The sequence below is a fragment of the Saccostrea echinata genome, unplaced genomic scaffold (genome assembly GCF_033153115.1).
Source record: "Saccostrea echinata isolate AGI-Se365-2 ecotype Australia unplaced genomic scaffold, CSIRO_AGI_Sech_v1 ptg000002l, whole genome shotgun sequence".
Classification (NCBI taxonomy): Eukaryota; Metazoa; Mollusca; class Bivalvia; order Ostreida; family Ostreidae; genus Saccostrea; species Saccostrea echinata.
In genome coordinates this window covers 4,277,196-4,291,979 of record NW_026889751.1, presented here as the reverse complement: position 1 = coordinate 4,291,979, position 14,784 = coordinate 4,277,196, and the positions used below count along the sequence as shown (strand labels likewise).

The 14,784-nt window shown below is 32.1% G+C and overlaps 1 protein-coding gene and 1 long non-coding RNA gene across 2 annotated transcripts in view; both read left to right on the top strand.

The window, feature by feature from the left end:
- Positions 1-14,784, top strand: part of LOC133205716 (uncharacterized) — a 306,161-nt gene that overhangs the window by 133,394 nt on the left and 157,983 nt on the right. The gene's annotated exons all lie outside the window — the stretch shown is intronic.
- On the top strand, positions 115-10,187 carry LOC133205578 (uncharacterized). Its single transcript, XM_061341421.1, has 4 exons — positions 115-1,681; positions 6,318-6,482; positions 6,599-6,742; positions 7,522-10,187. The coding sequence occupies exons 1-4, from the start codon at positions 493-495 to the stop codon at positions 9,759-9,761; spliced, it is 3,738 nt and encodes a 1,245-aa protein (XP_061197405.1). The 5' UTR covers positions 115-492; the 3' UTR covers positions 9,762-10,187.

Sequence of the window (14,784 nt, the reverse complement as noted above, 5' to 3'; positions counted from 1 at the left end):
TATTTCTTTCCCTTGGGGCATTTTAAAGAAGACATATTCTTGAATTATTAGCTGTTCTTATTGTTATATCATTATACAGCAAGAACTCTTGTTTGCGAGTAGGTAAATAAATGTACGTCAAAAAACAAGTAAGCGTGACGAATGGCTGGCGTCAACCATAATTAAAGACGCCATTTTGGAAGGACAGACTGAAAGTTTTAGAAGTGTGTATGCAGTTTGTCATTTTTGGATACATATTTCAGTGAATATTTTGTGTTTTCTGTTAGTTAGGATGATGATATCATAGAAGATTCCAGCTACAGTTCTGCAATTATACAAAATATGAGCAACAGGTTTGTTATATAACCACATAATGAATATGCAGAAATAAGAGTGAAGAAACTTCATGCTCTTCAGTGATATTATACTAAAAGTACTAACAGTACTTGTGTCATGTTATAGGAAAGTAAAATATTTGTGTAATGAAACTTCAGACAGGATATATTTATCCTAATGTTGGGATATCAGTTTGTTATGAAAGGTTTGGTCACCTGCCAGGCTTTTCTGAGCATAATGATGACAATGTCGTCCTGTTATCCTACTGTCCACAAACGATCAATATCAATCGAAAACAGGGAAACAGAAAACTGGACAGGAGAAAACATACAGGGAAGAACATGTCTTCCATTTTGTCTTTATATCAATTGTAACAATGGTACGTGCTACCAGGATCCCGTAACTTGTGGATTGAGATGTATCTGTAATGCTGGTTACTCGGGACGTAGATGCAAGAAGGAAATCCAAACTACGACATTAGCTCCAACAACTCCAGACCCGAAATCCAAATCAGAAGGTGATTTAGTGAGAATTTTACTGGGAAGCATTCAGGGTAATATTGATCAGAAAGACAACGCATCTTTTTTAACTGAAACCCACGTCAGTGGCGATGATGAAGACGAATTTCGAACAACTTTGGAGACACCTGGAGACTTGGTGAAAAATTCTACTGAAAGCGTTGATTTGTCTTCACTAAACAAGTCACATAAAGGGACAGATGAAATCTTTAGTGGATTTAATAAACCATTATTTTTGTTTAAATTGGATAAAGAGGACCAGAACACAATGAAAATTAATAACTCAAATACAAAAATTTCATTCAGAAAAAATGAATCAACTTCAAATACACCCTTGTCTAATTCTGCATCTAACAAAACGAAAAAAGATGACCAATTGTCTGAGTCTGTATCAATTGCAATGAATGAAAGTAAAGCGTCAGTCCCAAGTTTACCAAAACCCCACAATAAACAAATTGATGAAGAAGGCCCTTCTCTTCGGATGTCCTCACCAGATTTAGAACTAAGTGTTTTGGAACCATTTACATCATTATATTTAGACGAATGTGATAGAAATTGTTCATCAGAAAACGTTTGCGTTCCTATAAAGAACAGATTCCATTGTTATCCAAAGAAACATGAATGTCCGTCTGGGCTTCCTTGTGAGAATGGAATTTGCATGAAGAATGGGAGTCTAATCAAGTGTCTTTGTGAGCCGGGATGGATTGGAGACATGTGTAACAGGAACTGTTCTCTTAACTGTAATGGAGGCGCCTGCTATCGCAGTTCGGAAGATCCTGATGGTGCAACTTGTATATGCAATCAAGGGTATGGAGGAAAAAGATGCGAGCACAAGAAAGAGTTAATCTGTAAGTTATGTAATTCGATAGATGTTTGTTTTAAATTATTAAAAAACCTGCTTATGTTATATTCAGTATTGGAGGATCGTTTCAACATCATCATCATATCATCATGTTCTAGATGTAACGATTAGGATGAAGCTTCAAATAATTAGAAGCTTATTCGAAGAGTACTGTAGTTTCTAATTTTCATGAGATCAAATTTCATGATTTTGGCAAATATTATTATTTAATTGATAGTTAAATTCGTGAACAGCTTCTTTGTCTTATATTATAATTGGTAAAATTTGTAGTTCGTTGATGACCTAATTTTGTGGTATCATTCGACCACGAAAACAACTTCAACTTAAAATAATAACAATGTGCATTGGAAATATGCAAATCTGCTATTGATTTGTCGGATGAAATCCATCGCCTACTTGAATAAAATTGTAACTACTTTACTGTTAAGTGGTACAATATCATCTATTTTGGGTGCTTTGCTTTTGTCCAAGGTCCAGAAAAATGAAACAAATCCTAAGATCTTATGTTAGATGAATTTTATATAAAAATTGATTACTTTAAATTTTCAATTTATTTATTTAAAACCATCTAGAAAGCAACCAATCGGTTGTGTTTAATTTTTAAACATAATTTGATAAATTGGATTTATTTTTATCTAACAAGTACTGAAAGATTTGCTTGTAGTGGTAGATTGTATGAATTCAGTACCAAAATGGATTCTTTAAGTACCACGTATATTGGTTAAATATTGGCCTTATTGATTGATACAGACTTAATAACGACTTTGGAATTACATTAAAAGTTTTTGACCACTTTTTTTAAACCAGATTAAAGGAAATGAGAAGTATATAAAAAATGAAAAAACCTAAATCCTAGTGAATAACTAATTGGAATTCTAAATAAAATTTCATTTTTCATAAAAAAAAAATATTAGAGTAAGGTATTGAGGGTTATATATTTATTGCAAACAGTGAATTTCGATAAAATTCAACATTTTTTAGCCCACTATAACATTTCGGTAATATTGTAATTTTGCATAATGCATAGATAAAGAAGAGGAAACTATGTCGTTTGAAAATATTTAATGTAAGTGATATTTGAAAAGAAATTTTATTGAATTATATGTCTAGATATTATTGATATGTCTATCAAGAAACTTTCTTGATCTTGTGTTGATAAATAGGTTAACCACGATTTCCTATGTTTACTATTTCAAAACCAAAGCTTACTACAGTAAATGAAGGGTTTTTAGACTACAATTTACCACTCTAATCAATATGTCAGATAGTGTGTGTTACTGAGGCATTCAGTGAATGATTAAATATGATTGATTATTATAAATTCAATAATTACTCTCCCAAACAAACGGGTTTGGAATTTTTGGAATGAATTATGTTAATGAATAAAACTTTGATGGGATTTCGCTTACCGTTAGTTCAATTTTGATTCGATATTTCATCATAGACGAACAGCCAACTCTGATTATGTAATTTTGTTAAAGGAACTATGAATAAATTGAGAACTTCTGAACTGACAAACATCGATTTCACCTGAACAATTGGCAATACATTGCTATAATTGCTCGCTTAAGTGAACATTGTATACTTTTTGTGCACATAATGATAATATGGCTTCGAATCAGGTGTTCCATCAAGCGGTTGAAAATCTAATGGGCACTAATAGTGCTCCTTTATTAGCTTGTGTTTATTTCCTATGAAATTCAATTGTACACTCGATATATCACAGTAAACTCAAAATAAAAGACACCATAGAGTCTGCCACATCTGTTTCATATTTGGATGCTTTGCTGACTATAGTCATAAGGGCCAACTTACAACTAAACTGTAGGCAAACAAGATTACTTCAGCTTTGCAATCGTCAACTTTCCTTATTTACGTAGGAATATTCCTCTATCACCTGCATATTTTTTATGTTTCCCAACTTATTCGATACTCAAGAGCAAGCCCTGAGTATGATCATTTTTTTAACCGAGGCAATCTACTCTGACAGATAATTTTGATATTAACAGGGATTTCAACAACCTCGTTTAAAGTCAGCATTTCGTACATTATATGGTCTTTATAATGACCTTCTTAGCAAATATATCCTATCACTGGGTCGTATTTCATACCAATTGTTAGGCCTTTGTTTTAATACTTAACTCGATACCAATTGTTAGGCCTTTGTTTTAAAACTAAATTTGACAATTAGATAACTCCGTCTACCTGATCAATACATAGGGCTCACGGTGGGTGTGACCGGTCGACAGGGGATGCTTACTCTTCCTAGACACCTGATCCCGGGGTCCGTGTTTTATGTGCTGTTTACAGTTTTATATTGTTTGTAGGTTTTTTGCGATCGATCACTATTCGTTTTCTTCACTTTTTTCACTCTGTCTATATAACTAGCATCTTATTAATAGCTTTATTATCAGTAAATATTAGTAACTACATGTATAAGCAAAGATAAGTTATATGTAGGAATTTTCTAGTAATTTAATTTAAAAGAAAATTGAAATTATTCTTTTTTACCAAATAAAAAAAATCGAAATGTTTTCTTTGAATCGGATTGAAATACATCATCTATATTCCCCAATATTTTCTTCTCTTTGACAATTAATCGGTATTTGTTTAGTGATCTTTTTCTTTGTGAATAATACAAATTCTTCAAAGTCTTCATTAAATTCTCTTACAGTACTAAGGCGTAGTAAGATATTTAATAGATTATGTCACGGCGCACGAAATTAATTAAGCTTGTATTTGAAATAACAAATAGGGACTCTTGATTGTTGACTATACTTCGCGGCATTTACTGCTTCAACTCACCGTGACAGGTCAGAAATTTGGGGGATTTTAGTAGGAATAACAAATATCATTATTAAATAAAGAATCCTTATGAGAAAAAAAAACCTGAAAAACAAAAAGCTTAGAATTAGAATTTCATCCTTTCTCATTCACCCTAATGATACAAAATTGTTAAATGGGTCTTTAAATTACAGTAAATATGTAGCTTAAAACTTACAATACGGGACATTTCGAATTTAACTTAAAATCGTATTTAACTTGTTTTAATCTCGATTGACAATATTTATTCTAAACAGTCATTATGATCACTTCTGTTTACGTGAAATTTTCATTTCTTCTAAATTTCTTCTATAGATTAGCATCTTCATAATTAATGTTTGCAGCTTTATTTCGGAAAATAGTATGCTCAAGTTAGAAAGGAAGATCTGTTTTTAATAAGCAGCTACATACAACTTAAAAAAAAAGAACTATAGATTCTGAGACTTAGGTCTCCTTACTTTGTATCCCAAACACAACTAGGCTTAGTGTCAATAGCAGAAGAAAATAAATTTGAACAATTTGTTATTTCTTATTTAGAATTGTTTTACCATGGTGGGCAAACGAAAACGAGATTCAAAAAAAGTCTACATGGTATAAGTAGACATTTTCGTCGAATGCAGACGTAATCATGAGAAACAAAATACATGCACCTAATCGAACTGAGTATTTTGGAGAAGCATTTTCAATTTATTTAATAAAATGTTTTCATTTTGTTAAACACGCGAGCAACCTTTTTGAAAATCCATATATTTGTTTACAAAATTTAAACCCTAACATATATATTTGTTCAGATGCCCGCGTTGTTTAATAAAATAATTATTGTTAGAAAGTATGTTTCCTTGGAAAATAAGTACACTCGCGAGGTACAATCAATTTTTTTTTTTATCAATTAATATCTACTTTATTGATAAAAATATCGAGTTTTTGAATCTTTTGGTCGACGTTTCCTCTTTAGACGTGATTTTGTTTACCCAGTGTGTTCGCGTCTTTCTTTTTTTTTTTTTGGCATTTGGCCTTCTGTTTTGAATTGAAAACAATTTAGTTCTAAAGTATTAAAATACCGTTTATATAGTTTGAACTATAATTTGTTTTTTTTTTTCTTTACAAATATTGAATAAATGTGTTCAACAAGAACATTTGTGGGATAAATATCAAAAATGACTCTTCATTGAATACAAGAGATCAATAACAGAAGGGAAAAAAATGTAAGCAGAAATTCAATTCCATATCAGTACTTTTTTAAAAGAATATGTAGCATTCAATTGTATAAACACTTCCTATCATATATTGAAATGGTGGTTTACCATGTAAGCCAAAACACTAAACAAATTTGCATAACATGTGATGTTTCATATCTGATTTTAATTATCATTTTGCAAATGAAGCAGGACTTCGTGTCAGGACGCCCCTACGTAATAAATGCCATGCCAACTGTGACATTTTGCGTTTGTTTGCCTTTTGGAAGAATACAGTTATGTACTTAATGAAATTCCAAATTAAAACTCATGTTTATAATGAGGAATTAATAAAAAAAATAAATAAACTTCAAAATAATGTTGCTTCAAATTAGGGATAATTTTCTAAGATACCGTTTAGTTTACTTTTTTCATGTTCATAATCGCATCATGACAATCATTTTAATCTGTAGAAATTATATCAGTATTTTTTCTGCTATAAGATTCTGTATCTTAATTCAACATTTTTAAGTACGAAAATACAAAAGTTGTGAATTCTCAATTCATTCTAAAGCGCAAGGATTCCTATGATCTGTAAATGAATGCTTTATCTAATTGTTTCAGCTGCTGAAGAAAAAAACCAATGGTATTGGTATGTCATCATTCCATGCATCTGCTGTGTCATCGTTCTTATCATTGTTCTCGTTATTATCATCTACTGTATGCAGAAAAGAAAATGGTTGTTCGCCATGAAAATTGTTCATTTCTTTAAGGAATATGAGGATGATGGTAAGAGGCCTCTTTAAATTAGACTTTGGCTTTCATTTATTGATAAAATGAGCAATGAATCCAAAATTTGAAAGTCCACAACAATGTATATGGAATATTTGATCTCGTCTTTGTAGATGGGAAAGAATATGATGCCTTCATATCTTATAAGTCATCAAAAGAAGATGAAGACTTTGTTTTGCATCAGCTGTATCCCAAGTTAGAAGAAGAGATGGGCTTTAAACTGTGTCTGCATTTTAGGGATTTCACACCGGGAGATAGTACGTACTTTCACTTTTAACTGAGTACAGAAACCCCAAGGTTTATTTCTGGCTTAGTTCTTATTTGTAAAAAGAACATTATTTTATGACTCTGGTGTACTAACTTTGTGAAGCAAATAGATACACAAAGGGCTTTCGTTGTTTGTTTCATATAACTTTTTTGTAATCGTGCAGTATAGCCTACTGTTAATTCATTTACTTAAGTGTTTCATTAATTGTTTTCACACAAGCAGACATTGTTCTTTGCGACACCGGCATGCATAATCATAAGAACACATAGCTGCAGGCAAAATTTTGACAAGTGCAGAGGGATTTAACGAGCCACATACGGGCATTTTGTCATTCTAGGTCACACATAAAGAATACGAATGGCTTTAATTTGTTTAGCTCTCAGATATTCATAAATTTTCCAAAATCCACAAAATCTTAATATTTTAGAAATTCATGTGATATTTTTCTTATCCGAAAGAGAGTGACTCAGCTGTTTTACACAGCTTTTAGAAATTATTCAAGATTCACCCTTTTCAAAAACGCAAATGATATCTTCAGTAACAAGTTTCCTTTGATAAACAGAAACGTACTTGTATTTTCTCAAAATCAGACTTGATCTTCGAGTTTTACAAATAAAACAAATACCTTCACACACAGCTAGAAAGGTTTTATGTACAGTTTCGTTTTGTCTTCTCCGATTGTTTATAATAAAATTATTTACATCATGTAGCCAATAACAGTGATGAGATTTAATTCATTTCTTTACTTTCTTTCTCTCTCTCTTTCAGTCATTGCTAATAACATTATTCAAGCTATCGAGAACAGTCGTCGAACTATAATGGTTTTATCTCCAAATTATGTTGAAAGTGAGTGGTGTCGCATGGAATACCAAAAGGCACAACACGAAATGTTGAAGAGAAAACACAGGATAATTCCAATAATGTTCAGAGACATTACAAAGTGTGAGAAATTTGATAAAGCCTTGGGTGATATCTTAAGAACGGTAACCTATATCCAATGGCCGGAAGATGGAGACTCAAATAAAATCGAACGTTTCTGGAACCAGCTAAGGTTGTCCTTACCAAAGAAACGCGGTCCAGCCTCGTCTTCATCATCTTCTTACACATCATCAGGAAGTGGATCCACAGTGACGACGGATATCTATTCTTCCGTTTCAAAGCCACTACCAAGTTCTTCTATCATTTCTTCTGATATGAAAACTAATAGCGACACGATCTTGAATATCACTGAAAATGAGAGTGCAGTACATAATAATGCATACCCATCGTACATTTCATTAAATGAACAAACATCGAGCCCCCAGAGCCCGAATACCATCTCTTCGCTACCCAATGAAACAGTACAAAATTCAACTGGTACTGATTCACAACCAGACAATTCCTCAAGTAGGCTGCGCAAAATTGTGAAAGACATGTTGAAGTTAAAAATTCACTCTCGTTCATTTTCTGCGCGTTTACAGGGTGAGGGGTCCTTGGAAACCCCCACACCCACTACTGCTACTCCCAGTATGTGCTTGGATAAGGACATGAGTCCGTTACTTGCAAAAAGGAAGAGCAAGAAATCTTCCACTTGGACAGCAAAATCACTCCATCAAACTCTTAAACCATGTGTGAGGTCTATGAGTGAGAAAGAATGCACCATAAAAAAACTAGACATCATTCCACAGTTGGCATCACAAAGAAGAGAGTTACCAGACGTTTGTAAACATTTGGATACAGGGCACGACAATAATGGATTTGAAAATGAGGTAAACTCTGCTAAAATAAAGCCTATTTCCAAGGAAGACACACGGATGTCAAATCTCCTAAGTGATCATGAAAAAGAATCTTCTAAGGATTTCAATAAAAATATTGAAAATGTCTATAACGAGAGCAATATAGCTCCACTTCCATGTGAAACATGTGTGCATCCATCAGTAAATGTAGATAATGCCGTGTACAACACATCTGCAACGAACACTTGTACAACATGTGTCCAGGAAACAGAATCTAACAATCAAACTGTTGAAAACAAGAAAGAGCTTAACAAACAATTATGCAGAAGCTTTAGAAATGACCTTTCAAGAAAGATTAAGAAATCCAACGTTCCCAGGAGGTATAGTGATGGAGTGAAATTTAACCTGCAACTAGCTAGAGATACTAGCATAGAGGTACCAGTGAACATAACTGAAAGTAGCATTTTTAATAACGATTATCCTTCGCAGGTTACAACAAAGCAAGAAATATCAAACAATTTGTATGGAAATTCAAATAATTTTAGCATTGACCAAAATGTACATTATTGCAATACAAGTGACTCATCGAAAATCCAAAATAATTGGATGAATGAACCATTTGTGCCAGATCAATGTTCAAACTGGCAGACCTTCGACACCAGAAACCTATCTGTGAATTCAAATGATCCAAACTTGAAGCCCTCTTTCTCATCCAGCACATCATATTATCAAAACCTACATACACAGGAGATTTCAAAAGATTCACAAAGTCAGTCAGTTGATGAGAGGAAAATACAGAATGACTCGGAAATTCACACAGTTAACACGAGTATATTACCAAACAATTCTGACCAGAAGTACAATTTATTATTAGATGATAACTACCATCGGAACTGTGAGACGTGTATCTTATCAAATGACTCGGATACCAATTGTAACAATAATCCCTGTTACTCGATACACATTCATCCAAATTACATTTTACCAGTTCAGAGGGAAACATCTAAAGTTCTTAATACAGGAACAGACTGCTTAATTCCGCGGGGTTCTACGGGTGCTAATTTTACAGATATTAATCGACGTTCATCTGTGCCGAATTCTCCAATGATAGACAGACCGTTGAAAGAGAGAAAAAGGCTGCCGCGGCGGGTGTCGGCTCCTCATCTGCTTCATGCTGTCTTGGAAGTCAAATACAGAGAAAATTCCATGGAGCAAGAAAGAGCAAATCCTACTCCAGTCCCTCCAGTGAGGAGGAAACGAAAGAGAAAGACTAACAGAACATATCAGGATTAATATGTCAATGGCAAATGTTTTATTGATCGTTTTACTGTGAAAAATAGCATGTTTTAACTAAGATTTCTCTTATGGAAATAAAGTACTAAAGTATATGAACGAATTTTAATTTCCAATGGTGTATATTTTTGTTGTATAAAGTCTGTCATTAAGAAGAAATCTATGTTTTTGTATCATTTGCACAGTGACATTTAATGAGTCATTTTGAAAAATTACATTTTACAGTGCTCATGACAAGAAGAATTCCTTAAAGAAATATTTAACATTCTTATCATGGGCGCCTTGATCTTTTATAATGTATTTCACGTCAAGATTGGATATGTGCTGTAATGTCATTTATAAGTCTAACAATTATATGTCAAAAAATACTCAAATATATTTTGTATGCAATGCTTCTTTTATATCATTATATGTGTTTATGTTTATAAGGTGTCATGAAAAAAATGTTTACAGTATTAAAAAAATTGATATATATAAATTTTGTCTCTATTCATTAAAAATCACCTAACCTATAGTTTATAAATGAATATCTTCAGTTAAAAATTCTATATATTCGAACTGAAATGATTTATTTTCTTTGAAATATAGATATTCGTCAAATGATATCTAATTCAGATCAGTTCTTAATCCTGCTTATGCTGTAATTTGGAAATTATTCTCTGCGAGATATAACAGTAACGAAAATTACGTGATGATAACATGTAATGTCGACTAATTACTGGCAATTCTTAATAATTTCCCATTCAAGGAAAGTTTATACCAAGGAGTTTGCTTGTAAGATACATATATGTCTAGATTAATTGGTTGTATTTCTGAGTTCAACTTATTTGGAAATCCCCATCGTTTTCTTTGCAGAATCCATCAACCGTGAAAAATATGCTAGTTCTCCAACTGCTTATTATTGTCTTTGAACCTTACATACAAGTGAAAAATGTATTAGTATCTAAAAGATCCTTATCAAACAGGTGATTTTCTTAACTTTGTAAGAGCTCCGGACCTTAGGTCTTGTTATGAGAACTTGTAAAGAATATGCTGTAAAATGTCACATTTTTTACGTATTAAAAACTCTCTAACAACAAATTCAGGTACGCGCTTGTGCTCATTAATTACCTGTCCCATCCCGTGACGTCTATTAATGAGTCAAGCGAGCAGTGTGCAAGGTCATCAATGGAACATGATGAAAGAAATCACGGACAATAAACCACAAACCATTCATAATAAAGAATTTTAAGAGATTCGCTTCAATAATCATCAGTCGAAATAAAAAAAAAATCAATGTAACTCTGTTATGACGTCATACAGATCCACATTAACTTACAATAATGAAGGGCAATAGTATGAACTGAAATGATATATGATTTCATAATATTTTTTTTTAAATAACCAGTCGACTCAGGAATAATGTCCTCAATTCTTTCCCGTAAACTTGGCCATTAGATTTTGATTTCATGTTTATACCATGTTCAGTGTTTTGAATACATTGTATTTGAACCAATACTAGCGGCAAAACATTTTGATAAAACTCACAGAGAGTACTGTATTCTCAGTGAAACAGATTTAATGGTAGAACATCGGTTAAATGTGGAGAAAAGATCAACATTTAACTTAACAATGTCGCAGTCTTTTTTTTTTCCTTGTGTAGATGTTTAGTAGTTTCCTCTTTTCAGAAACGGTGCCGTACCAGTAATATACACTTATCTTCTTTACACACAGATATCCCACTGAGGGCACATAATACTTGTGTAAAACCACGAATTCTCCCAGAAAAAAAATTAAAATGTCAAATACATGTGTTTCTCGCAGAAAGACTTAAAAACGATTATTTAAGGTAAAATGTGTCATTTGAAATCTCTAGCAGCAGTGAATTACTAATGGTTATGAATTTAATTTCACAATAGAAATATACATTTTTCTGTTAATTACAATGGTACCCAACTGACATTAAAGGATGGAGTATTGAAATATCAAAACATTCACATTTTGAATGTAAAATTGAAAGAATTGCCTAACCCACAAAAATATATTATTACGTATTCTTTATGGTGGTATTCCAACTTATACCCATATCTCCCTTTCTAAAGAAGAAATTCTTCAAAATCATATGTCAGTTTTGAATATTTTAAATATTCCCAACGATCAAAATGAATTTGAATTACTATACTTATACTGGATTCCGAAACTTCATAAAAATCCTTTCAAACAAGATACATAGCGGGTTCCAGTAAATTTTATAACAAGCCTATTTCTTTACAACTCACTAAAATATTAACAGCAGTGAAGGAGAAACTTAAGGAGTAATGTACAACAATATATTCGAGATATGTTGTAAATCAGATGTGAATACTTAAAAACTCCAAGGAAATTTTAGAAAATTTGAAATCACAAAATTTTAAAAAATCAGTAACATTAAAACGTAGGACTTTTCAACACTTTATACAACCATTCCCCACGATAAATTAAAGGCTTTTTGACATCATAGACAGCTGCTTTTTCAATTAGATTGGAACTCGTAAATCTACATATCTTGTCATTGGTCGTCTGCAAAATTATTTTGTTAAAAAAACATTCTGATTGTACATACAAATACTCTGAAGTAGATATTGAAAAGATGCTTGAGTCTCTGATTGACAATATCTATGTAGTTTTAGATCAGGTCTTCCAACAATCTGTCGAAATTTCCATGGTACCAATTGTGTTCCGTTATTGGAACACTTATTTTTGTATTCATATGAAGCAGAATTTATTCAAAAACTTATACATGAGAAGAAGACACTTGCTGTGGCCTTCAACTAAACATTTAGATATATCAACTATGTATTATCAATTAACAATAGTTACATGTACTTCCATTCATATGTCGACTCGATATATCCCAGTGAACTTGAAATAAAAGATACCACAGAGTCTGACACATCTGTTTCATATTTGGATATTTTACCAGAAAAAGTCTTAATGGTAACCTAACAACAAAACTTTATAATAAACGTGATGACTTCAACTTTTCTATCAACTTCCCTAACTTCCGTAGCAATATACCCCTTATCACCTGAATATGGGGTTTATAACTCAAAGTTGATTCGATACGCAAGAGCATTATCCACGAACGAACAATATCTAAAACAAGGCAAGCTATTAATAAACAGGTTAATAAAACAAGGATATCAACAATCTCGTTTACAGTCATCATTTCGCAAGTTCTATGGTCGATACAATGACCTTGTTAGTAAATACAATCTATCATGAAGTAGAATGCTGACTGACTTTTTCATACTAATTGTTCAGCCATTATTTAAAATCTGAATTATCTACGGATTTTTCCGTTTGCCCGGTCATGACAATGAGCACACGACGGGTGTGACCAGTCGACAGGGGATACTTACTCCTCCATGGTACCTGATCCCACCTCTAATGTTAAGAGTTCTGTGTTTGCTCTGCTTCCGACTTGTATTATCCCTATGAACTTTTAAGTTTGATTACTGTTTGTTATCTCCATATTTCATTCAACAATACAATACAAGTTACGTGAATAGCTTTAAAATCGTAACAGATTTGAGATGTGTCTTTCAATGGGCACCACTATTGAGGGGTTTTATAAATAAATAAATAAATCTGAACTCTTCTTTATCTTGCTGTAGCGAAGAAGTTGATCAAATACAGATCTTGAATAAATAAACATAGAATTATGAAAAAGAATCCATATTTTTGTTAAAAGCCCCATCTGCCCCAACTCATCGTTAAGAAAGAAGGGGACTGCAAGTTAAATATGTTTCTCTTCGAATTTTATAAATTTTTCAGAATTATTTTATGTCAGCATTCCAAAATACATAAAAACCTCTTTTATTGTATATTTCATTAAACGTCAAAAATATGTTCACCATTTCATTTCACTGTCTTTAAGTTTCTAACTTATTTCTCATTTGAATTCAGAATTTTTAACCTTTTATTCAAAAACGAAACATGAGTTCTGAAATGCTAGTCAAAGTAACGAGTTTACTGACAATTAAGGTTTGAAGTAGGCTGGTGATAAATCATAATTCAATGGATAACAGTATTGCTGACATTGAATTATACTATATGGCGAAAAGTCACTGAAGATTTATAAATCTTGTTTTCATTTATAAAGTCTACATAGACATCATAGACAACTGCTTTTTCAATAAAGATGGATCTCATAAATTTACATAATTGTCGTTGGTCTTCTGCAAATTTATTTTGCTAAAATATTTCTGCTTCTACACAGAAGTATTCCAAAGTTCATATTAAAAAGATGCTCGAGTTTCTGATTGACAATATCTACATATATGTAATTTTGGGTGATCAGATCTTTCAACGATCCTTGAATTCCCATGGATACTAATTGCGCCGCGTTATTAGCAATACTATCTGTGTACTCATATGAAGCAGAATTTATTCAAAGGCTTCTGCTTGAAAAGAAGAAGGTCCTTGCTGTGGTCTTAAATTCGACATTTAGATATATCGACAACGTTTTATCAAATTAACAATATCTTTTTCAAGCCTAAGTTGATTCGGTATATGCCTTTGAACTCGAAATTAAAGACACCATAAAGTTTTACACATCTGTTTCATATTTGGATGTTTCACTAGAGAAAGACATTAATGACAAACTAACAACTAACTTTATAATACACCTGATGATTTCAACTTTTCTTTCCTCATCTTCCTTTATTCCAATCTATTTAACGAAAATATGGGCCCAACGTCAAACTAATTGCAACATAAATTATTATCATAATGTCATAAATTAAATCTAACATGTACAAAATACTTGCAGTAAAAAATCTAAGACATTCTAATGAGGGAAAAGCATAATTTTGGCAAAATTTAATTAGCTATGGGAATTACTAAAGAAAAGGGGCATAACTCTGCAAAACCATCCAAAATGAATATTTTTGCTGAAGTAATTAAAAGAAAATTTCTGTTTTTCATAAAAGCGTAATCTGATTTAAACTTTTCTGATACATTTTAATAGATAATTATTTCACTTAGATGAATTTGAAACCAA

Coding starts and splice junctions, on each gene's coding strand:
- LOC133205578 (XM_061341421.1), top strand. CDS start 493: ATGTTGGGATATCAGTTTGTTATGAAAGGTTTGGTCACCTGCCAGGCT. Junction 6,483..6,598: donor TAAGGAATATGAGGATGATG/GTAAGAGGCCTC, acceptor TCGTCTTTGTAG/ATGGGAAAGAATATGATGCC. Junction 6,743..7,521: donor GGATTTCACACCGGGAGATA/GTACGTACTTTC, acceptor TCTCTCTTTCAG/TCATTGCTAATAACATTATT.